The 26,415-nt window shown below is 40.8% G+C and overlaps 1 protein-coding gene across 1 annotated transcript in view; it reads right to left on the bottom strand.

Moving 5' to 3' along the window:
* Positions 1 to 26,415, bottom strand: part of LOC128740656 (fibrinogen alpha chain) — a 254,538-nt gene that overhangs the window by 7,744 nt on the left and 220,379 nt on the right. The window contains exons 2-3 of the mRNA XM_053836219.1: positions 5,612 to 6,589; positions 5,257 to 5,545 (exon numbers count right to left, since the gene is read on the bottom strand). Coding sequence (XP_053692194.1) covers positions 5,257 to 5,545; positions 5,612 to 6,492 — 1,170 coding nt within the window. The 5' untranslated portion in view covers positions 6,493 to 6,589. The remainder of the gene's footprint in view (positions 1 to 5,256; positions 5,546 to 5,611; positions 6,590 to 26,415) is intronic.

Below are 26,415 nucleotides of genomic sequence, written 5' to 3'. Positions count from 1 at the left end.
AATTAAGAGGCATACCAGATAAACCTGTTAATCGGTTCGGAACGACTTACTGCGATTCAGCTTAAAATTCATGCAATTTTTTCGATTGTTCGATCAGCTTCTTGGTAGTGATCATGGTGTGTCATGAAAATTCCATCATACCATAAAAGATATCAGCATCTTTGACTCGAGCAGCACGTGCGAAATTCGTTTTGAGTGGACTGTGTTCGCAAAAGATTTCGTGACAGTTTGGCACCAATAAAATAACATTTTTACCATGCGTTCTAGAGTTATCATTTTTCAAAAACAAAATTTCAGTGAATTGCGAAAAAAAATATTTCGGTAATTTTTACAATTCTTGCTAAATATTATTTTAGAAAAAAGAACACATCAAATTTTTTTTTCTGCGAGTAACTTACTTGCTTTAGTTAAATTTGTAATAAATCTGATTAAATCTGTAAAGCATTGGACGTGGCTTCTTTTGAGTGTACATTCATTAACGAATTAGCTAGATCGCATTGTTGACCGAACACCCCAGTAAACCATTTGGTTTGTATATCTCGATTGCAACTGAGATATACGAAATCATATCTGAACGAAAAAGTTATATTTCACGCCATATAAGAACATATATGTACCAAAGTGGAGGCGATATACGTGCGAAAGCTTTGACAATTATTTGTAATTCTTTTTTACGTAGTTTTTATAACACGCAACTAAATACTCCTGAATATATGATTAAGATATAATCAAATATTGCAATCGTCTATACTGCTTTATAATTCACAGTCATGAATTGTATATGAAGGCACGCACGACTGAAAAACAACTTATTGTTCACTTCGATTTGACATACTCTAATTATTATACAATTCCAATGTGAAATTGACATGAAAACGATTTATTATGAACTTTCTATTACGATTTTGTGTTATCTGGGACACAGTTATCTGGTCCCCTTTGTACACCGCAGAACGATAATTTGACGCGTTGAAAGAATTGTTGTACATGGACACCAGCTGCATCTGGTGTTGGCGGTTCTTCCGCAGGACCCTAAATCCAACCAAAAACGTACGGAATAATACGTGACACTTGATCACGAAAATTTCTTGTTTGATGATCCCAGTTGCAATGTAATGTTACTTTTCAAGCCAGGATAGTCTTCCAAACCAGATATTTCGGAGTGAATTTCGACAGATTCATATAGCTAAAATACCTTTCCCTTTCCGATTTTCGTATGAAGCTCCTGCCCAAAACGTTGCAAAAACGCAAAAACGAGCGAAAAAGCAGACACAATTAAGATACGACCTGCAGGCTGATAAAATATAGGTGATCTTATGTAAAATTTTCCGGAGATTTTTAAATTTTTTCTCGTGGTGGCAACCCCTTTCCTGTTTGCCATCGGGAAGTGCCCCATTTTGCTCATTTTCCCCTATTTTTAACAACAATTTTAACGCAAAATCATGAACTATTATTCATGATTTTGTGCTGTCTGATATGGCAGTTCAGTCATGATTTGACAGGAATTCACATTTCATGATTTCATGATCTCATTCATGGCATCGGAATCAAATTTCTTTTTGTGTATGTTGGTATTTAAGTTGAAAACCAATTGCAATTGATTGTTTCATTTAGTATTGTAGAATAAATATGCTAGGAACTATTTAATAAAAGCACCTAAATGTTGTGTTTCTCGACTGCGTGGGGTAAAATGCCCCACCTGCGGTATAATATGCCCAATGCGGTAATTTGAGTATTGCTACCAGTGACAGACCAACTCTATTTTGTAGAAAGTAAAACTATTTCCGTTGTTTTCAAAATATCGTTTTTTTATAAAATAATGGGTAAGACTGTCCAGAACGCACCGGGGGAGTAGAATGGCCCATGCTATTAATTGCTTAAAAACGCGGAAACTATTTGGTAAAATTATGAATGCGCATTTTATTTTTTCGCTAATTCATAATTGTGTAGAATGTAAAAGCATCAAACATAGTCACTTCCAATCAAATCAAGCGATTATCCGCGGTCTCATTCCACATGTAAGAAATCACGGTTTTCTCTTAGGGGACTATTCAAATATGACGTCCACCAAATTTCTACTTTTTTAGACCCCCCTCCCCCCTCTGTCCGATTGTGTCACAAAACTCAACCTCCGCCCCCCTAGAAACTTTGATTGCAAATGAACTGAAATTGATTTACATATATCCTTCAATGTAAGGTGTGGTCTATCTAGTTAACAATCACAAATTGTGCCTGACTTTTAAGCGCCGTCAGCTGGAACAATAAGTTCGAAGATCGAAATAAATCGATGAGTGTTGAATGACTGAGAAACATATTTTTGCTGCCTTTTGATGAAAATGCAATTTTTCATCGGATGTCACATTTGCCTAGACCCCCTCCCCCTCTTTGTCACAACTTGTCACAAAATTGACAACCCCCTCCCCCCATAAGCAATGGACATCATTATTGAATGATCCCTAAGCTTTTACCACTAGTCGGTATGCAAATTTCATAATAAACACAGTCTTTCTAATTGATATACTGTCATACTCGATGATTCATCACAAAAACGGCATTAACTAGGCATGTTTTTCACATATATTGCAAAAAACTTCAAAATACAAAACAGGGGTAGAATGCATCACAGCGGGATCGAACAGTTATAAAATATTTTTAATTTGCAGTACATCTTTTGTTTCGGATTATTTATTAAAAATGTAGCAATATTATGTATTGTAGTCCTATACAATTTGCCTTAAACCTAATTCTACATGGTTTAACTCACAATATTTCATCACACATCAGTTGGAGATAAGTAGATGATTAAATTTTATTGCCAATTATGTTGAGATATGAACCCATTGTATCCCAGCAAACAAGCGTTTGTAACAAACGCTATAACGAACGCTTCCGCCATTGCGGCAGCCTAGTTTTAGGAGTTTATACAACACGTGATTGAATGGCAGAGGCGGGCACCGCTAACTGAAATTTTAGCTTCGCTAACAGCTAATCCATTAAATCAAAACGTTAGCTTCGATAACCGCTAACCGCTAAATTAACCAAAAATTTAGCGGAAGCTAACGCTTACCGCTAACAGCTAAATTTTTTAGCACTGTAGATTAGGCCAAACTTTAATCAGCACTAATTTCGGCAATAAAAGAAAATCATCGTTCCAAAGGTCTAAGGAAAGTACATGAATTAACTCCGTGAAAAAAATTGCAGGTATTAACGAAAAATGTTCAAAGAACATTACCGCTTACCACATTAGCACATTAAAAAGAGTAAAGAAATATTTCCAAGTGGCAAGAGGAATTTTCATTTGAGTTTTCCATCGCTGTTAAAATGTTTGTGAAAGCTTTCCAAAAACATTTTCTCTGGATTGCTTACATTTTGTTACATACTTACATTCTGTTGGGTTCACAGTCATCATCACCCCTTCGATGGGCGACTGTTTGCCCGAAACCGGTCGGTAAAAGGTAAATATTTTTCATATTTGTAAGAACGATGCGTGTTGTTAACCTAGTGACATTTTCATTCAAAATATTCGCTTTACTCAAAGTTGGTTCCTGAGAAATACATTTTCAAAGTAGTAGGGTAAGCGTACCAGTAGTGGCGCATCTAGTAATAAAATTCCAAATTTTTATTAAAAATACAATGAAATCAGAATAAGATGATTGGGAATCAGAAGGTACGGTATAGTTTTTTAAAGTTTGTTTTGGAGTTTCCCGCTGCCATAGAAAGTTTTGTGTGAAGTTTTGTGACTATTTTGTAGGTAATAATTTTCCTTGATTATTGAGAAAACTTCATTGCATTGATACTTGGCCCAACACTTACGAATTTATAAAACAAGTGAAGTCCGAGAAAATCTCTTTTGGTGTTTTCTGTTAGTGTGGAAGACCTCGAATTTTTATCGATTTATTTGAGCCCGCGTACAAAAGTTTGAAATTTGGAATCTTTCGACCTAAACCTGTGCGATATTACTCAAAAAATTTCCTTCTGCCAAAAAAAGTTAGCGGTTTATTTAGCGGTACATAAATTTAGCGGAAGCTAACCAAAACGCTAATGGTTATAAAAATTAGCGAAAACGCTAACCGCTAACCAGAATGTTAGCTGAGCTAGTTAGCTGTTAGCGGATTAGTGGAATTGTGCCCACCTCTGTTGATAAATTTTTTGGTTGCGTTTAACGCCTAGCTGGGCAAACTTGGTGCGTTTTGTCCACGGGCTTTGGCGTTCTGCCTCACGTAATGATTTTGACTCTTGCCAAAAATCGTCAAAAGTAACAAAAAATACTGGTTTTTGTTAGGAAATTTCCCCATGAGTAGGTGTAAAAAAGATCCCAAAGTCTTGTAGAAGTTGAAAAACGTGGAACAAACACGCCGTTGCTCTGCAAAATGATGTTCGGCTTAAGCGGTGCATTCTGGACCACTTTACCCTTGGTACTTTACTATGGTTTCTGGGTGGTTTTGCATTTTAATTTCGCTTGTTTAGGGAAAAACGAAGGGGGGGGCACATTGGCCAGGGGGGGGGGGGTCACATTATACACAATTCCCCTAAGTATGGAACTATTTTCCAGCGAAACTCAATCAAAAAGCATCAATTTTGGTAAGCGACGAACCCACTTTTAACGAAATGTGATACACAAACGACTTCAATGCTCAAAAAAAAAAATCAAAAGAGACGAACGTTTCCTTCCAAAGCGTGAGGATTGATGAGTGTATAAAATGAACCAATGAATAATGCTGCAAACTAAAACGGCACGGAAGGTAATAACCCGAGATTACACAAATGGCGATTGGTGGTGGTGGTGGTGGCGGCGATGGTGGATGGATGGTGAAGTTTAGCTTATCTTGTCGTGTGGTTGACCCAGTAGCACTGGGTAGTAAAGATACTCGTGATTTGATAGCAACTTCTGCGCGACTCATTAGTCTGAGTGCTGTTGTTGTAGGTACGATCAAAGATCATGCTGTCGTTTTTTTTCTTTTGCTTGTAGGTACTTTCAAATTACACAGTCGTGAGTGCAGTGCGAAGTGCCAGTTCAGTTGATGTTCGTTGTAAGGTCAAAGACGGCTGCGGTTTGCGATAACGTTTCTCTGCTGTAGTGGGAGAGAAAGAGAGATAGACAGAGAGTGGCGCAGACGTTCAGTCGCTTTACCGAGAGTTAGCTGTGTAGGTTCAGTTGGTATACGGTCCACGCTTTTTGGTCATCGAAGATGAAATTGTTTTTTTTTGTTTTGGTTTTTTACGACTACGAAATGGAAATAAATTTGGGATACATACTTTAATGTCTTTGAAGAGAAGATTTTCACTGGCAAAGGTGCTGTTCAGCACGGACGGCTTGTTCTTCACACTGGGGAAGATAATACCACCTTTGCGGGAGACATTTTTACCTCCAGGTTGAACTATTTGGGTGGCAGTTCCGGTAGGTGATGTCGATGTGTTGCCGTTGAAGTTGGCATTGCTCGCCGTGGTACTGCTACTGCTCGAGCTGGGTGTCGACGTGGAGGAAGAAACGGTGGGGTAAGTTGTCGTCGGCAGCGCTTCCGTGAAGTCATCAACGATTGAATATCTGTTGAATAAACGATTAAAAGATGATTAAATTTATAATTGTAGTTAATGTCTTCTAGCAGATTACCTGTTTGGATCATATTCCACAAGCCTATCAATCGTCGGATCCATTAGCAACTCCGCTGGGACGGGCCGTTGGGCAAGTACCGCCACGTCGTCCTCCTGTTTCTTCAGTCGCTTTTCCACCATATCGAGGTTGTTAATGATCAGATTGGTTTTTGTTTTCAGATCATGATGGATCTCGCCAATAGCTCGCTCCTGTCGTTGGTTTTGGGTTAACAAAGCGTCGGATTTTGGTACCAGATCATCGACGGAGCTTTTGGTTCCCACGACAACATCCCACACTTCATCCATCTTCTCCGAAACCGACATAATCGGCCGGATCTGTTTCACCAGAATATCGATTTTGCTGGCTTTAACGTACGGTGGCAGCGTTGAGGTTGAATTATAACTGAAGTTTATGTTATGATCCACGACGGCATCGTGGACTTCATTCAACAGATTCAGCGTCTTGCCAAGACTTTCTGAAACTATGTTGATGTGGAATTGAAGTTTTTTGTCGATTCCTTCGGAAATGGAACGGAGCTGGCCCAGCTCCTTCGTGATGTGTCCCATAACTTCGGAATGCATTGCTTTTGTGATTTCCGCCACATTCATACTAACGGTTTTTCTCTCACTGGCTTCTGCATTGATATCATCAACGGGCAGGAAGTTGCTATCGATCTGGTTCTTGAGCCCGTTCAATTTGTTATCAATGTCACTAACTTTTTGGTCGAGTGATACTAATCTGCTGTCCAAGCTGTTGGTGGATTTAGCTGTTCTTACACTATTCGCCCTGTCACCTTCGTTTGACAGCTTACTATCTAGGGTGCGCAGCTTCGAAATAACTGCGTCGGTTTTGTGAATATTGTCTGCCATCTTGCTGTCGAGTGATTCTACCCGTCGCATCAGATGCTCCACCGCTTTATCAAGATTGTCTATCCGCTGCAGTTTACCCTCCAGCGTCGAAACAACCACTTCGAATACATTCAGCAGTTGCTGTTCCCTAAGGAATGGAGAGGAAAAAGAATAATACAACATTAATTTCACTAGCCATCAACAAGCCCTATAATTAAGAAGTATTATTTTATTCGTAACCCAAAAGTACGGTCCGTTTATCTTAAACGTTTTAATTAAGGGAGGCGTACGGTTGCGTTCACTTATCTCGACATTGCACGCGTTTGTGAGTGTGAATCAGATGATTTATTTTTCCCGTTGGTTGTTGTGTTGAGTGCCACAGATAGTGTAAGTGCGAAGCAACAACCATGCATGGCGAGCGAGTGCAGTTTCCGTGGCCGATTCCTTGTAACTACACTTTCATTTCTACTTTTCACCTAATTATGGCGAATTAATCGGTTTCTCTGATATCGTTTATCATACAAGAAGCCCGCCAGAGCGAGGTAGCCTTTTACCGATCCGGCTTGTTGCTCATTTTTTTCTCCAAAGGAGTTACTACATAGGGTTGTTCTGTAAGCAAATCGCGGTGCAAATCAGCCGAAATCCTTTCAACCGAATCGTCGCGGACAGCTGAGAACATGGGAACGTACGGTACACCTAACTCCGGTCGCAGCAATAAAATCGCCTTGAGGGGCGTAGTGACCATAAATATTTTATCGTTGATGTATACCTTTCACTTCACAGGATCACACAGCGGTTTATTATTGGTGGAACATCCAAGTTTCACATGCGCTTTAATTGATTGAAAGCGACGCCGGTGCTATCAAACTGTGCGGAGAATTTCAATTAATTACCTAATTAATGGGTGAATCTAGATTGGCCATCGCATCATCATCGGTGGCACAGTGGACGAGCGAACAGAAGGCGCACAGCAAGTAATAAAGTTTTCAGTTTTGCCACTGTAAATAAAAAAAACTGCCGTCGTCGTTAAGTGACAGAGGCTGTGCTCTGCTTTTAAAACTGCGCGAAAATAAAATTATAATATTTATTATTATGGTATTATTATTTCAAATTAGCTAATATGAATCCATTTTTTCCATTTTTTCCAGCCAGGAAACCTGATATTTTGCTGCTATGATAATGTATCCAAATGAGATTTTTCTCACTGAGACCGGTAGTAGGTTGAATGAAAGCTACTAAAAGAGAAATGCTTATGCTCATGATTTGTGGTTTGTGGTCTTTACAGAACGTATGAAAATGATCTTCATTGAAAAACTAAAGTAATTCAGCAAAATAAATGTGAAAGGAATCTTTTCCTTGAAATCTCATTCCTATCCAGTGGTTTGAATGAGATTTCAATGGCCTAAATAACTTAAAGCAACTATTTGCTTTATTATTTATTGTCGAATTAATCACCGACGCCACATAGACAAAGAGTTTGTCGTTTGCATCCTGAACAACAAGACAACACACCAACAGAGAACAATAATTGAAGCATTCTTTACCGGCCGTCCCGTTGGTTGTTGTCTTACTGTCCACAACGGTTCGCGATGTAATTACGAAATATAACGTGGACCTGCCCACACGACCGAATCACTACGTTGAACGGTCGTGTCCAGGCAAATATCATCTGGAACACCCACTGGGCGAGCGGACCTAGAATTCTATTCTAATCAATGGCACTATTGAAAAGCTCCAAGAATAGCAGCAGCGTACAGACGGCGCGCGCGCCCGAGACTCGGTGATTGCCACCGCATTGTTCAAAGTTCTCATTACGACGTGACGGGCAGTCGCGCGGCAGAAGGTGTCAATTCCGCGTTCATCCAAGCGGGTCTCTTATAGTGCTCGCGACCACGTAGGTACGAACGGTATTCAATGGTCGGAAAAAGGAAACACCAGCGCGATCATTATTTCCCTATTATATGCCACCGAGTTACGTACCGTAACAGAGTGGTTGCCATAATTGACATCGCCGGAAGAATGGCCGGCCGCTAGAATTCTCAGCCGAGAGGTTCTGGTGATGAAAATCTATTGGTCGGAGAATTTTGATTGAAGGGTTGCTAATTATAGTATCAGAATGTATTTGATTTTCTAAATGACTGATGTAATACGATTAATGTAGGTCAAATTAACAACTACAACGTTTTAGAACACAAAACCTAGTTTAGAAAGATTTAGAAAATAATTTTATTGTAGCGCTTTACGGGTTTATGCTTTATAAGTTTAAAGAATGTTTAACTTGTGCGAAGCCATCGGTTAGTTTTATTTTTCATTCGGTTAACATGACTTAATGCTAGTTGTGTCATAGTAACAGCAATGTTGCGAATTTAGCGAGAAGTCAACCATGCCTACTTACACGCGAAAGAGTATGAGAAACATAGCATTCAACGCTTACGCCGCACATGCAGGCGTAAAAGTAACAGCCGCCGGCGATGTGTGCAGACATTCTGCTACCCACACACTCGCGCACGCACATCCTCACATCGTCTTCCTGCATCGCTTATTTCCGAGTCAAAAAATTCGTGGGGAATCAGCTGCCCGCGAGGCTGGTGGAGCACTGGGATACAAATTGCACTACGTTTTCTTCTTTTTTTCTGCATCTTCGCACTGGATTTTATTCATGGGCGGGACTACGAGGCGTCGTGAGTAATCGGTATCAGCAGATCGGGCTGCAACGACGAACGACAAACGACGACTGTAGAGCTGTTAGCTAAAGACACAGTCGCAAAAACTTGTTGCAGTACATGAAGAAATAAGAGCGGGAGTTTTAAAGGGATGCTTATACCGGCGTGTTCGTTAGAATGAGTACGCGTGTGTGAGAAAATTAGACAACATGAGTGTGGGCTTCGCTACACTGACTGATAGCTGTGCGTCATCGATTTGCATTAAATGACACGACGCGATGGAAGAGGTCCTTGTAGGTAACACTGGCCACCTGAACCAGTTTTGCCACTAGTTTAAGCCTCCGATACACGCAATGGATACTGGTCTACGCAGAGTCTCTCTTGCAGTTTTAACTACAGCATGCCGAACTCTTCCGTTAGAGTTTAGTGGTTCAGAGGTTCAGTGTGAGAGCTTCTTCTTCAGCAGCATCCTGGGGCAAATGGGTAAGTGGTCTAATGTTGAGAACTGCCTCAGCCACGACAACCAGGGTCAGCAATTCTCCTCTTGTTGCAGCATGCCGTTTCTATGGCAGTTTTACTAAACCATATCATTCATGCCCTGGCGGGTGTTGTGGGTTCGAATCCGGTTATAATCTTAGATTACAGCTTGGTTCGACTCATGCACCTTCCAGTATTGGACAAAAGGTAGGAGTCAAAATGACTACTTGTCAAACATAGCTACCAATACCCCCACCCCCCTTCCTTTCCGCTCTTCCCCGCTTTCACCAAAAAAAAAATTTCATTTCTTTCCCCTACCGTCCCTTCATCAATTGCAGAACCATCGTTTCAAAAAAATATTAACATATCATTCTGTCCCAGGCTCCTCCCAAGTGAGGTGCTGCTGGAGCTGGAAAGATCCAGCTAATACCTTGGTCCGTGAACAGGACGTGGCCCTGGTAAAACTTTTACCATTTTCCGTATAAAACTTCGCCGGCGAATCACGACGACCAGCACAACGGGTGATAAGACTTCGAGTTAGATGGCACGCACTGTTTGAATCGATTTTGCTCTTCTGACTGTACCCTCTCAGCCAGCAGAATTTTCAAAAGTTGTGTATAAAACAGTTAGTTATAATCGACAATATTGCTGAACTAAGCATTCCTTTACCTCTTGTAGTTACGGTGATATAAGGCTATAACAACGTTGGTAGCAAAAAGAGCGCAAGGGCAGCAAAAAGGCAGCAGTCTTATAAAGCCGCAAATAATAAAGATTGGGCAATACATACTTCAGCAATGTTATAAATTATAACTAACTCTAAGAGTGACTCATACATAACTTGTTGAAATTATGCTTGGCTGAAGTGGTACAGCCAAAAGAGCAGCGTTCTTTCCCCTTTCCTACTTTCATCAAAAGCGTTCAGAATAAATCCACCCGGTGGGTGACCACGCAAACAAGGCTAAACGAGTTTACACACGACAGCAATTTGTTTCACTATCGTCGACTGAGAGATTTGATAACTTTACTAAACTTCATTCATCACTGTTTGTGAATTAGCATATCGAAACGCGGTGGTACTCATGGCATGCAAGATCTGCTTGGTAACCAAATGTTTTCCCGTGGAATCATCACATACCTTCTGTCTAATTAGGCATGCGGAGCAGTTCCAATTCAAATCTTTGTGTTGTGAGTTGTGACAGATCCTCGTAAAGAGCCGCGAGTACCAAGTCCCTACGCACTAAGTATTCATTGATTTCAAGGTCGCCTACGATACCATCGTCCGTGAAGAGCTATGAAAAATTATGGACGAAAACGGCTTTCCCGGGAAGCTGATAAGACTGACTAAGGCCACGATGGATGTTCGGTGCTGTGTCAGGATATCGGACACGTTATCAAGCCCGTTTGAAACACGAAGAAGACTTCGACAAGGCGACGGTATTTCCTGCCTCCTCAACATTTTGCTAGATGATGTTATGAAACGTGCAAGTTTTAACATGCGGGCGCGATCTTCAATAAATCTAGCCAATTTATCTGTTTCGCCGACGACGTAGATATTGCCGAAAGAAAGTTCCAGGATGCTGAGCAGTATACCAAACTGAAAAGTAAAGCAGTGAAGGTTGTATTAGTGGTAAATACGTCCAAAACCAAGTACCTGGAAGTAGTAGGAAGAATCGAGCACTATCTACCGCTCATAGGCAATAGTGTGATGGTCGACAGGGTTCGAGGGTGAGTTCGAGGTGGTAGACAAATATGTATACCTCGGATCGTTGATAACGTTAGGTGACAACTGCAGCAGAGAAATACGCAGACGTATTCTTGCCGGAAGTCGTGCTTGCTATAGACTCCTCAAGACCCTAAGGTCTGAAAATCTTCACTTCCGCACTAAATGTATCATGTATAAAACGAAACTTGGATAATGCTTGACGGGGAATTGACGGCACTGGCCGATTTTGAACATAGTGGTGCTTAGGACTATCATTGGCGGGGTGTTTGAGATCGGTGTATGGATAAGAAGGATGAACCACGAATTGCCACAGCCCTACGGCAAACCAGTATCCATGAAGTTACTAATGGTGGAAGGGTACAATGTGCGGGACCTGTTGTGAGACTGCCGGTATTCGCCTCAAATCCGGTTGGTACAACTAGGCGCAGAGGTGCGCAGCATGCTAGATGGTTAGACCATGTGGAATAAGACCTTGAAAGAGGGGGACAGTCGAGAAATTGGAAATGAACAGCCATGGACCATGGTTTTGTTGGCGGAACATGGTTACTTACTTAAGTGTCTTGCCGTCCTAAGACAAAACCTATTGAACAAGGTTTCTCCAATTAACTCGGTTGTGGGCTGCCGCTTTCCAATTCCTTGGACACGGAGTAATCTCCACCAGATCTCGCTCCACCTGGTCTAACTATCTTGCTCGCTGCGCTCCTGGTCATCTTGTTCCTACCGGATTTGTGGCAAACACCATCTTGGCAGGGTAGTTGTCCGGCATTCTAGCAACATGCCCTGCCCATCGTATCCGTCCAGCTTTAGCCACCTTTTGGATACTGGTTTCACCATAGAGCTGTGCGAGTTCATGATTCATCCTCCGCCTCCATACTCCGTTCTTCTGTACACAACTGAAGATCTTTCTTACCACTCGACGTTGGTAAACTCCGAGCACTCTCAGGTCCTTGCCGAGCATTGTTCACGTTTCATGCCCATAGAGAACAACCGGTTTAATAAGCGCCCTTTACAGGGTACACTTTGTACGGAGGCTAAATCTGCTCGACCGCAATTGCTTGCGAATCCCATAGCAAGCACGACTTCCGTTGATAATACGCCTCCGAATCTCACGGCTAGTATCGCTGTCCGCCGTTACAAGCGAGCCAAGGTAGACATAATCGTCGACTCCTCAAACTCATCGCCGTCGATCATTATACTACTGCCCATGCGGCTTCGGTCGGCCTCGGTTCCGCTGGTCAGCATGTACTTTCTTTTAGACGTATTTACCTTTAACCCAATCTTTTTTGCTTCGCGCTTTAGTCTGGTGTACTGTTCAGCCACCGCCACAGATGTTCTGCCTATAATATCCATGTCATCGGCCAAGCAGACGAATTGACTAGAATATCGTGCCCCGCGTGTTGATATCCGCTCGGTTCATAACACCTTGTAGCACTATGTTGAACAGCAGGCATGAAAGACCATCACCTTGACGAATCCCTCTATGTGATTCGAATGAACTTGACAATCCACCCGAAATCCGAACACAGCACTGTGTACCAGGCATGTCTAAAAACTGAACCAAACTACGTGTCGCATTTGAAAACTACCACGAAGTTTATTTGAGACGGTACGCTGTTGCCGTGCCTGATAAAACAACCCGTGTGCTGTGAAAAAGCAACCGCGAGCCTTTTCAGTGTTGTTTTTTGCACAACGGGTTTTAACACTTCGGAAACACTCGGGATGGCGTGTATTTCTACTTCATAAAAGTTTCTCGGATATATGCTGGACGATCAGCGTGAACTCGTGTCTTTTTGCTTTTCTATTTCTTTCACTCACACGGCCAATTGGAATAAGTATGAAGCGCCTCCATGCGTGTTTTCGCAATCTTGAAAATACTCGCCTACGGTGGATTCCGATATCGGTTAACACTCGGAAATGTGCAAACCGAGGCCATTGAAAACTTAGGCTGAAAACATTTTAAACCTAACGCCACCGGTGTAATGTTTCTTACACTTCGTGTTTGTTTGCATGTACGGGAACGGCGTGCAAAACGAAATTAAGTTTGTTGAGTGGTTTTAGGCAATGGTGCCCACCGTGTAAGCTCGGTTCGGTGTTTTACCCATGCCTGCTGTGGACCATCCATCGTAGATTTAATAAGTTTGAAGAGCTCTTTCCATAGCTCTTTCCGGTCGATGGTATCATATGCGGCTTTGAAGTCAACGAACAAATGATGCATGGGAACTCTGTATTCACGGCCCTTTTGGAGGATTTGCAGCAGTGTAAATACTTGATTCGTTGTAGACCGACCTTCGACGAAGCCGGCTTGATAAGTTCCCACAAATCTGTTCGCAATTGGTCATAGCCGGCAGAAAATGATTTGGGACAGCACTTTATAGGCGGCATTGAGAACGGTGATCGCTCGTTAGTTCTCACAGTCCAACTTGTCGCCCTTTTTATAGATCGGGCAGATAACCCCATCTTTCCACTCCTCCAGTACCTAGCTGTTCCGTATCCCAAATTCAAACAATTAGCCGGTGCATACAAATGGTCAACTTTTCTGGTCCCATTTTAATAAGCTCCGCTCCGATATCATCTTTCCCAGCTGATTTGTTGCTCTTTAGCTGCATGATGGCCTCCTTAACTTCGCCTATCGTTGGGGCTGGCACCTCTTCCCCGTTTGTTGCACCGTCGAAATCGCTTTCCACGCCGCCTTGGGCGCCATTTAGGTGTTCGTCGAAGTGCTGCTTCCACCTATCGGTAACCTCACGATGGTCCGTCAGAATACTGCCAGTCTTATCCCGACACATTTCGGCTCGCGGCACAAAGGCTTTGCGGGATCCGTTCAGTTTCTGGTCGAACTTTCTCGTTTCCTGAGAACGATGCAGCCGCTCCAACTCTGCATATTCTTGCTCTTCCAGGTAGCGCTTTTTCTCCCGAAAGATTTGGTTTCGCTGTATCTTCTTCTGTTTGTGTCTTTCCACGTTCTGACGTGTGGCACTGCGCATGTTGGCCGCCCGCGCAGCGTTTTCCTCATCCATCACCCTCCTACATTCATCGTCAAACCAATCGTTCCGCTGATTCCAGGTCACACGCCCGATGGAGCTCTCCGCTACACTGCTGATGGTTGTTTTGATAGTGTTCCAATAGTCCTCGTCCAGCTCGTCCTCTTCCGGCAGAGCAGCTTCGAATGAATCCGCGTAGTTTGCGGCGACGTCTGGCTGCTTCAGCCGCGCGATATCTAACTGAGGCTGGCGTCGGTACCGAATGTTATTCACAACGCAGAGTCTTGGGTGCATCTTAACCATCACTAGGTAGTGGTCCGAGTCAACGTTAGCGCTTCGATAGGATCTGACGTCGATAATGTCTGAGAAGTGCCGACTGTCGATCAAAACGTGGTCTATCTGTGATTCTGTCTGATTTGGTGACCTCCAGGTGTACTTCTGATGGATTCTGTGCTGGAAAAAGGTACTCCGTACGGCCATGTTCTTGTAGCCGGCAAAGTCGATAAGTCTTAGGCCGATTTCATTGGTCCGCTGAAGTGCGCTGAACCTTCCAATCACCGGTTTGTATTCCTCCTTCTGGCCGACCTGAACATTGAAATCCACGATGACGATCTTGATATCATGTTTTGGGCAGCGGTCGTATTAACTCTCCAACTGCGCGTAGAATTCATACTTGTCGTCATCGGTACTTCTGAGGTGAGGGCTGTGCACGTTGATGATGCTTATATTGAAGAATCGGCCCTTGATTCTCAACCTGCACATTCGAGGATTGGTTGGCTACCATCCAATCACCCACTTCCGAATCTCGCCCATTACTATGAAAGCTGTACCCAGCTCGTGTGTGTTGTCGCAGCTCTGGTAGATGGTATGTCCATCTCTGAACGTACGTACCGTTGAGCTCTTCCAGCACACCTCCTGAGAGATCGGCAGTTCCACGTCCCGAGTTTCCAATCCATAGTCTGTTTTCGTCGCGTGGTTCTATTCCGATTGTTCCAGTAAAAATTTCCTTGTTCTCCGTTCCGTGCTTTAGTATTATTCAGGGTGACGGTTTGCAAAACCTGCTCACCAACCCCCTGTTTCACCGTAGGGCCAACGAAGCTCGAAAGAGCCCTCGTTTCCTGTAGGCATACTACCTTGGCTTCCACCAGGGTTGGTTACCCGATTTCCACCAAAGTTGCTCGTATCCTGGCTGGTACCACAAGGAGGTAGGAACAGGAGTTGCTGAATAAGAGGTTATGAGCCAGGGTCTATTTTATGCCTACACGTACACAAGGCACCGACGGTAAGCATTATTCAGCCGTTTACCAGCCGTGTTTGGGACGCCTGCATCCTAATTTGCTAACCGAGTCTAAAGACTGGATATCATTCAGCTGCAATTTGCACTATTCATTAAGACCAAATTATTAGATAAATTGTAATAAATGAACATTTTTTAAGTGCTGCCCAACTGTTGTTTGACATGCTTTTTCAACTATGCCACTAGTTTACAAGACTCATTTGAGGTTAAACAAAAACATATGTTAACGATCAAGTGTCACCACTAATAATATAGATTAAGGTCGTTTTTTATTGAGAAACTCTGAGAGTCCGATCAATTAAATCAGAATATAATTAACAGTGAGTACGAGTAATTGTACATTATGTGCGACCCAACCTGGGCTTACTTTTGGTTAGCCGCTAGGAACCGGTTTTTGGGGTTAAATTCTACAATTTATGCCAAATTTAGAGACGACTTCAAATGTCACTGAAAGACACTGTCAAATCGGGTGAAAATTTTATTTAAATTCAAGGTTATGTTATATTACCTACATTCTTATGGCGAACACATTAGCAGTCTCTCCGAAAACTGCAACAAAGTGCGTCGGTCAAACGGGACGAGAAAGGGCAAAATCAAAACCCCGTCGGGTATCGCTAATGACGCTAATTGGTGGCTCAGCCCGATAGGGACAAGTGAGACCGGCTTCGGCAGACGCGTGGTAACGCTGCGGTGCGGTGTGTGGAAGAGCTTGGCTGGTTTGACAGCAAGCGGTGGCCTGTGATGATCTGCACCAGCCAGCGAGCGTCACGATATGCTTCGTTCAAAGTTTCGCGAAGCAAAAACTATAGGAATGGTTTTCGGGTTATTGCCAGCAGATAATAACCATAAATTGCAGCAAAATTGTTTTGAAACTCTAAAGTGCGATTCTGACGAACTGTTAATTTAAAATTCGCTAATTCAATTAGCTTCATTGGATTGATAATTGGATGTCAAAAAAGCTGCAGGTAGTCGGCTCGTGTGATGAAACTCTCGACAACAGCAAAGTGAAGCTTGCGTTTTTTGTTTCGATAAAAGAAGTATAAACCGAAAAGAGAATGCTTCTGAACTTTACCGTTTTTACAGGTTGATTGGTTGTCGTATAAGCTACATATATTATGAATCATTATGATCATTCATCTGAATTGTAATGGTAGCAATCATCAATAAAGCACAATATTCACTCGGGTTAAATGCGTTGCAGTCAAAATAACTACTGTCTGTTCGCCAGTTCTACTGAATCAAGTTGATTCGCGGAATTTTCCACATGATACTTTGAAAACACACAGAGTCAAGATTTCTATATTTTTAATTTATTATTCCATTAGTTTGATTGATAATTCCATCCAAATAAAAATGACTCATATACAAATTTTGGGGGTGGCCAGGTTCTACATCGGATCAAGCTTGAGCTTTCAACGTTTTTAGGGTTCAGGTTTCAAACCGTCAGGGAAGGATTTAGAGAATGTAATTTTTGAACACCCCTGTTAAACATTCTAAATCTTTCTCATCTTACCCGGTGGCTGTATGACAGACAACACGTTTTGCTTGCTATCCTTTTGTTCTCACAACATCTACGAGTGCTTGTAGAAGTCGATCCCGTTCTTAGCGAACCACACAAACGAATAACGTATTCAATCCATTCATACGTACAACTCTAGAGAGTCAATCACGACGGAATTCGAATGAATTATTCATACAGGTGGGTACTTTGCGACGATCGCTGATCGAATTTAAATTTGATTCTGGTTTTGGAGTTGTTTTTCCTTGTTAGTAGGTTAATGTTGCATGTGACTGAACTGCTGCTGTAGGTGCTGGTGGCTATTCTGAGAGCGCGTCACGAGTTTGCTAAAAAAAACTTTGCATCGCACAGCTGGATTGCTGGATTGGTGCGAATAAGGTCGCAGCATAAGTCGTACAAAGCAGTAGAAATGAGTTCCTACATTTTATTGCACACCCGAAACCGGTTGTTTTTTGCTACGTTTTAGGTCAATTTCAAAAGTGACGCTTTAGACACGTAAACTACGTAAATGAAGAAGTTTCCATTTCAAAGTTTGTATCTTTGCTTTACTCAGAATTGAAAAATATTGCCTTGAAAAATATTCAAGAGTTCCGGTCACTAGCGTACCGAGACAAAATAAAACGAGCGGCACCCGATATTTTCGAAGAATGTTTTGGTCTGAAAATTCGAGTAATTGCAGGATATCGAACCTATTATTACTTATCACAGAAATACCGACCGATTAGGTTAAAAACCCCGGACTTTCGGGTGCAGTTGGATTTAAAATCAAAACTGAAATTGGACTATAAATGAGACTTAGAACTGTAATCGAAATTAGAGGTAAAAGTGGACTCGGGTTTGACATATGGCATTTATATGGCATAATTTGGGCTCGAAATTGAACTGGAAATTAGAATTAAAATTGGACTTAAATTTGGAGTAACTTGTACGCGAAGTTTTACTTGAAACTAGAAAAAAATGAAATTGAACATAAATGAAAAGAGAATTAAATTGACCAAACTCGTGAGTTTAGTCATGACCTTGAAATGCGGTCAGGCATATATTAATATTTTTTTTTGAAACGATGATTCTACAATTGATGAAAGGACGGTAAGGGAAAGTAAATGAAGAAGGATTTTTGAGAATGGAGGGGAAGAGTGGAAAGGAAGGGGGGGGGGGGGGCGGGGGGTAATAGGTAGCTACGCTTAACAAGTTGGCGTTGTGACTCCTATCTTTTGTCCAATGCTGGAAGGTGCATTCTACAGTAGGTGAAGGAAGAGGCACAATTTGTGTCTAAAAATAGCCCAACCCATGTCGCTACGGTTAATAAGGAGGGTTTTGCAGACTTCTTTTGTCCAGCGCCTCTATGGCAAAGGTACACGGGTACCAGCGAGCCACACGCCGTGGCAGGTGTTGTGAGTTCAAACTATAACTCTTCTTGGTTATAGACATCCCTATCTACGCATGCTTTATGCACCCGGAGAAAGGGGATCTCAGGATCGTTATCACGCACACTGACAAACGCTGACTGGCTAATGCCTGCGAGCCGCGGTGAACAACTTTATGGGCATGGGAGGGGAACTATCCGACGTGGTGAATTTAGTACATGAACTAGCGATCATTTACAGTTACTTTCCCCGAACGGAACCTAATGATGGGGAATGCTCAAAAGCCGCGAACGCTTTGATTCTGAGCTGACCCTCGACCAGCGAGGACTGAAACCCCCTTTTGTGGGCTACGAATATTACTAATGTACTCAAAAGTAGGGTAAATACACGGAAACTTATGTGTTCTATCTCGAACTTAATATTTCTAGGCTTAATCCTAAACACTCACGGGCCTGCATACAGGTGATAGTCCCGCCGTTCCAGCACGTAAATTTTCTAAACGGCCGGGGGTCGTCAACCATTTACTCCTCGGGTGTGTTCGACTGCGACGTACTTTTGAGGTTATCGAAGGTCAGACACTTCCACGTGCCCCGACCAAGGCTCACCGGTGAAATTAAAGGTTAACGTCAGATAACCTGAGCACGCTGCTGTATACCCGTGATGTCGTCTTATCTGCCATGAAACGTAGGTTTCTTTATCCGTCGTATAATACAAAGTGGATTTCCGTCAGGTTCGACCAAGCTGAAATTGGCTCTATTTCCACCCAATCACGTGGAAAGCCGGGGGTTGTTCATGCGCTATGAAGAAAACTCGGAAAGTTGTTTCCGATACAAAGAAAGAAAAGGCCCTTACATGGACCTGTCGGTTTTTATTAATTTAAGTATAACAAGATTTTTAACATGTGCGTGCCAATAACAATTTTAGAAGTTTGTAATGCTCAATGACAATTTTTAACACATTACCTTTTCTTGTATCTTTTTAATTTGTCTCTTGTGCTTACACGTGGTATTCGTTTCACTTTTAATTTGGTATTCAGCTAAAGTTAAACAATAGAAATAAGCTTTCAGTATACTAATTTTAGGTTAGGTTACTATACTACTAAACACCTTTTTTAATTTGATTTCTTTGTTTTAACCGTAGTATTTTAAATCTAATTTTAAGCACTTTCCAAATTAAGTTTGTACTTTTTACATTACTTTAAGCTCTAGAAAAAATAAGAACACAATAAGCGTTAAGTTAATTTACCCTATAATTATTTTACACACTTTATCACTACTAAATACACTAGGCCTCCCGACGCGCACTTCTGTACTGCTCAAGGGTCGAGGACGGAAAGAAAGAGTCCACCTAATGCCAAGCTTTGGAAGCTACATATCATTAGATGGGCCGCAAATCGACAAAATGTCGAATTTTGACATATCTGGCCGCATCCGTTCGGTTACGTAACCGTTAAGTGACGTTGCCAGTTAATGTCCCCCTATCAATCAAAAGATGTACTTTGGTGGAGTGCGTTCACACCCTCTCCCGAAAGGTTGTTCAGTCTCGTGCACACTCAACATGAACTTATGTCATGTGGGAGATATACACGCATCGCTCTCTCACCATACACCGTCATGGTCAGAGGCGTAATCAGGATAGTGGATGTGGAAAAAGAAAAGTGATTCAACTTGGGATGAAGTCCCCAGTCAGTGCTTAATTGGAACCAACGGTTACAAAACCCGGTTATAATCTCTGATTATAGCTTGGTTCGACCCATGCACCTTCCAGCATTGGACAAAAGATAGGAGTCACAACGACAACTTGTTAAGCGTAGCTACCTATTACCCCCCTACCCTTCCTTTCCACTCTTCCCCTCCATTCTCAAAAAATCCTTCTTCATTTACTTTCCCTTACCGTCCCTTCATCAATTGTAGAATCATCGTTTCAAAAAAAATATTAAGAGAATTAAAATTTTTATTTGAAATGGGCCTTCAAATTTTACTTGAATTTGTATGTATGTCAAAATTTATATGTGACTTAAACTTGGAATTAAATTAAACTTAAAGTTAGCCTTACGATCATATATTCAATAGAACTTGACATTAGTTTAGTTCAGTTTAGTCTAAACTTGACATTGGATATTAAATTAGTCTTGAATTTGGACAAAAATACTAAAATAGATACGAGGTTTTACTTTAAATAACGATTGGCATATTTCGTCAGACTCTTATACATGTTTTACCTCTTTTCTGTCTTCCAGCTCACTTTTTCCACTTTTCGTTCTGTTTTTCTTCGTATTAAATCCATTTCCTTGGATTTTGCTTTCATTATCCTTTTTTCCTTCCGTTTTTCTTCGTTTCCTGTTCCATTTTTTCTTATTTTTTGTCCAGTCTTGCGTCATTTGTTGCAATTTTCTATTGCATTTTCCGTCTTTTCTCTGTCTTTTGCTCGTTTTCAATTTTCTAACTCTTCTACTAGTTTTTTTTTGCCTTCAGTTATTACGTTTTTTCATCTTTTAGATATTCTATTTTTTCTTTTTTTCTGACACGTTTATTGTATTTTAGGCTCCCTTTTCTCTGCGGTTTTCTATTTTATTTACCGTTTTTCGTCTATTTTCTTTACAGTTTAACCTTTTGCTTTGGTCGGTTTTCCGGTCGGTTGTTTTTTTTACTATTTTTCTGTCCCATTTTTTCATCCCATTTCCATTTTGTTCCATCTTTCCCCTTTTATATCCCGTTTGACCTCGTTTACCCGTTTTCCTCGTTTCCTCTATCGTTTTTCTTTTTATTTTCTAGAATAGAGAAGAATATTATTTTACCTTTTTTTGTTTTTTGTTCCATTTTCACTTTTTTTATCTAGTTTTCCCTCTTTTTCTTTCCTGTTTTTCCACGGGTTCTGGCCCTTTTCCCACTATTTTTCTCGTTTTTCCTCTCGCCTCGTGTTTTTCTTTTTTTATGTCCAGGAAGAGGCCCGTTTTTCCTCTTTTCCAGTCACTTTTTATTTTCTGTCCCGTTAACTCATTTTTATATCTAATTTTTTATTTCGTTCCGCTTCTGCTTTTATCTCGTTTGCCCACCGTTTTGGCTTTTTCTTTCTCTTTTTCGTTTCTAGTTTCTCAATTTTCTTACTCTCGTATTTCGTTTCCTCCGTTTCTATATCATTTTTTTTCTTTTTTTCCCAGTTTGTCCTCATTATTTTTTCTCGTTTTCCTCGGTATTTGTTTGTTATTCCATCCTCTCTCTCATTTTGCTTTTTCTCTTACATTTTCCTACTTTTTCTGTTCATTTTTCTCTTATTTTGCCTCGCTTTCCCTTTTTCTTCCGTTGCACAATGGACAAAAATGAGCTCGTAGTCCTCATTATTTAGAAGCTGCTTGTTAAGAATCCCGCAAGATACCAATTTTTATATAAACAATGCATTCCATTGGTGAAAGCTCTATCTTGTGCAGGCCTCGGCAAAATGTCCATTTTGCCTAAATTCTCCCAGAAATCGTGATTGAAGCTAATTAAACAGTATAGAAACTTATTTGTCGCCCGTGAAATAAACTTAAATAGCTTTCCAATGTTGTCAAAACGTCAGATGAATGAAATTCCATCCATTGCAAACAGTGCGAAACGAAAGAATAGTCCATTTTGCCCAATTCACCCCTAAATAGATTACCTACGAATGGTCGAAACACAAATGGCCGAAATAACAAATGGCATAATATATCTAATGGTCGAGTCACGAACGGCCGAATCACAAGCGGCCGAATCACGAACGGCAGAATCACAAACGGCCGAATCACAAAAGGCTGAAACACGAAGCCGAAAATAATCACGGCCTTTGGCCTCACAAATGTTGAGTACAAGCTGTCCTTACACGCTGTCGCTCATTCGGACTTAACTAAGGGCTAATCCCTACTAGTCAGTAAACCTAGGAAAATGCATGCACCTAAAGAGTAGTGGTGCTTCCGACGGCGGGTCACTGACGAACACTCGCGGCCTGCGGCCGTCTCACACTAAATCATCTAGGAAACATCTAGGAAACATCAATAGACCTCGCACCCTATAATAAACGTAAATCATTCGCGCTTAGGGGAAGAAACAACTATCAATCATCTATACTGTATCTACCAAAACAAAAAATAAAACACAGAGCATGTCTTGTTTTTCTGAAACTAAGGTACAGAATTTTACGAAAAGCTTTTTTCCTTCACCTATCATTGCAGCTGATCACCACAGAGCTGTGAGGGGAACGAAAGGTAATAGAGGAGAAAATTTTAAAGGTTTTTCGATGGGATGTTTCAAATTCGCGGAGAGAAATAGACGAAAAAATTTGTTCAAAATGTGTAAAGTCTAACAAAATGAGCAATAAAAATTCGACCTTTCGTGATTCGGCCATTCGTGATTCGACCATTCGTGATTCGACCATTCGTGACTCGGCCATTCGTGATTCGGCCATTCGTGATTTGGCCTTTCACGATTCGGTCTTCTATCACTGCTGTTGGAATTCGGCCGTTTGGATTTCGGTTATTCGTGATTCGGCCATTCGTGATTCGGCCATTTGTGTTTCGGCCTTTCGGTACCAGCCCCGCTAAATACATAGTAAAACGTAATTAAACCGTTTAAAACTAACTCAAAACCCGGAGAATAAACTCGAATACCACCTATTGATTTGGAAACCATCTGGTGAGTTGAATATTATCGATTTCGTACCATGAAGAATTTACAAAAGGTTCATTTTGGCTGATTCTCTCCTAAATACGCAAAAATACGAAATACGATTACGTAAAAATAGCGTAAATTTTCAACGATGGTATCTTCATAGAAGTTTATTAATAAAATATAGCGCATCCTCCAACACTATTATGGTGTCCGTGAATCCACATATAAGGCTGACACAAACTTTTGGGTTTTGGAATACGTCCAAAAAATCAGAGGGGTTGTGTACAAGACACGGCCGCATACTGGTGACGCAGGACTACGTAAGTCTCTTTGTAGTGATAGTGGCATGTATTCATGCTTGTAATCATTCGATTCTTCATCTATACATGCTATATGCAACATATATATATGCTACATGCGTTGTATGTAACATTAATCAAGGTAGTAACATTGCATACGTTCAATTCTCAAAAGATTGTGCATTTGAAAACAATTTAACAAAATCAAGAACACAAACTATTGCTTTCCTGCTACCTTACTGAAATTAAAGATTGTTTTTATTATCCATGGTTTCCCACGTTGAACGGATTTTACCAATTCAATTTTATTTTATCAACAGCACATCTTTTCACTACACTTCTAATGAAACGGCAAGCATGCGTATTCATACAGTCTTATTATAACCGAATAGTACAGCTGTAGCACATTTTTCCAACACAAGTTCGCCGAGCACAAGTTTTATCAAGTTCGCCGAGGTTTAATCGTCACGCAGTAAAGAATTTGCGATCTGTTGGGACAACGAACTTGTGTCATTTTTTCTGGCACACTTCCCTAACACAGACATCAAATTAGACTAGGTTTAATCGCGTTCGTAAGAAGTCTGTTGACTCGAGGGGGCTTTGTCACTCTCTCTGGCGTACTTCCCAAGCAAGGACATCAAAATGGTCTAGGTTTAACCGCGGTGTTAAGAAATGTTGTTGAAATTAGGAAACTTGGTCACTTGTTTTGGCTTACTTCCCAAGCACAGATATCAAATTGGTATAGGTTTAGATCATCGTAAAGAATCTTCCAACCAATCACGAAGCGAGAACTCTGATAAAACATAGGTTCATTATTTTCAATTTTTCAATAATTCAACATCAAGTATCCATAGTTTCCTTCATTTGGGTCAATTCTTAGAAGATTTTCCGATCGATTGGTGTAAGAATATTGAAAATCGATCGGAAAACCGCTGAGCTATTGGCGCTCAAAACCTTTCATTTTTCGTGACGCTCGCATTTTTCGATTTTTTGGAATGACACCCTATCCCAAATCTTGCCGTAAGACGTAGTCCTACGTCAAAAACTTTTTTTCTTCAGAAAAGTTGTAGAATACACTAAAATGGGCAACTTTGCTAAACAAAGTAACCATATATCTCTTACTGGTTGCAAAATTTGATGATTTTTTTTAAAAAGGCGCTTAAAAATCATGAAAATGTGTATTTTAATAAACTCAATAACTTTAGAGTCTTCATAGAAAATGTGTATATTAATATACTGAATAACTTTCTGTAACAATTGAAAGCAATAAATAAATTGAATGCAAAGTTATCCTTTTTTCTCCAGGAGCAGCAAGAGACGGACCACTAGATCTGTCGCTAATCCATCTGTGAATATGCTAAGAAAATTTACTTACATTTTCATAAGAAATATTTCAGCGTACAGTTTAGTTAGGCGACATCCATTTAGTACGTCACGCAAATTTTGACCAAAATCAACCCCCCCTCCCCCCATTGTCACATTTGGTCACACATTCATGACCCCCCCTGAGAAAGTACGTCACGATACGGCACCCCACCCCCCTTCACAACAAAAAAATTAAATATACATTCCAGCCTTTTAATTTCAAGCTATCAATTTAATTCATTTCAATCAATTCATCAAATAACAAAAATGAATTTCGGCAAATAAAAGAAGGAAAATGTTCGAGCTTATAAGTCATCGATTGACGGATTTTGAAGATGATCTCCAATTGCTGCGATCGGAAACGCTTCCGAAGTCGCTGATGTGTCGTCGATTAATGTTTCGCGCATATCCACGTCCTTTACATCCATCCACTCAAATTCGTCTGATCTATAGAACTATAGTTGAAAGAATCAGGACTTCCTGCTGACGTCTTGCGTAACACGCCTTGGTAGAACTTTTCTGACGGATTTTGTCATTTTGTGTATTTTTTTGCAATCATTCAACATTACTTTAGATGCGAAATTTAATCCGCAAGTGGCACAAACTCTATCCTTCCGGATGCTTTTGAGACAGGGGCAGTATAGGTTGTACAGAAGAACCTTAAAACCAGCCGTGGAACTTCGGCATGAGTTTAGGTTCTTCGATTGAGTTCAGCAAGAATGTCAAGAGGAAACATTGCCATTGGTCTCTGGTAGCACCCCGTAGCCCCTCAGGAGTTTATGTGACTACAATTTGCGGTTGCAAAAACATTTTAGGCAGGACGGTACTCAAAGAGTTCTTCAGTGGTGTACAGCATATTCTGTAAAGCTTTAATGGAGAGTTCATACTACAAAAATAAATAAGTCCTGTTACAATATGTTAAAAAATCCATCAGTACGTTAATTTTATAGAAACTTTCAATAGTTTTATCTCAAAATGAAGAAGCCTTTTTATAAATCCCCGAATAAATTTTACATTTGAATTTTTTTTCTTGTGACGTCACATAACTTTATACTCCCCCTCTCCCCTATGTCACAAATCGTCACGTTTAGGTCAACCCCCCTCCCCCCTATAAGCGTGACGTACTTTATGGATGGCCCCTTAATGAGATATGAATTTTTGATGCATTTAAAATTGGACATGAAATCGGACTTGAAGTTAGACTCAAAATTAAAATTGTAATTAAACTTGGCAACAGACATGAAATTAGACTTGAAATTGAAAATAAAGTACGAATTAAAATTGGACTTGAAATTAGATATAAATTGTATTTGAGATCGTATTTGCAATCGAACTTAAACTTACTTACTTTGGATTTGAAATTAAGCTTAAATTAGGCTTGAAACTTAACTTAAAATTTAATTTGTAATCGGACTTGAAAATGAACTTGAATTTGCTGGAACTAGTTAAGTACTTATCGCAAAATAGTGGCCGATTAAATTAAGCACAGACGAAACTTCAGAAATTATATACATGTCACAGTGTGCCGCAAGGCTCCACCCTGAGCACACCAGTGATTACAACTGCAGAGATGTGAGCAGATCTTTTAAGAGGCACATTTTAGCAAATCATTTTTTAACCACATTTTTGCTCATCTTAAGCCATTAACCAAATAAATA

This window comes from Sabethes cyaneus, chromosome 3, assembly GCF_943734655.1.
Source record: "Sabethes cyaneus chromosome 3, idSabCyanKW18_F2, whole genome shotgun sequence".
In the NCBI taxonomy this organism is placed as follows: Eukaryota; Metazoa; Arthropoda; class Insecta; order Diptera; family Culicidae; genus Sabethes; species Sabethes cyaneus.
This window is presented reverse-complemented; position numbering and strand designations above follow the sequence as displayed.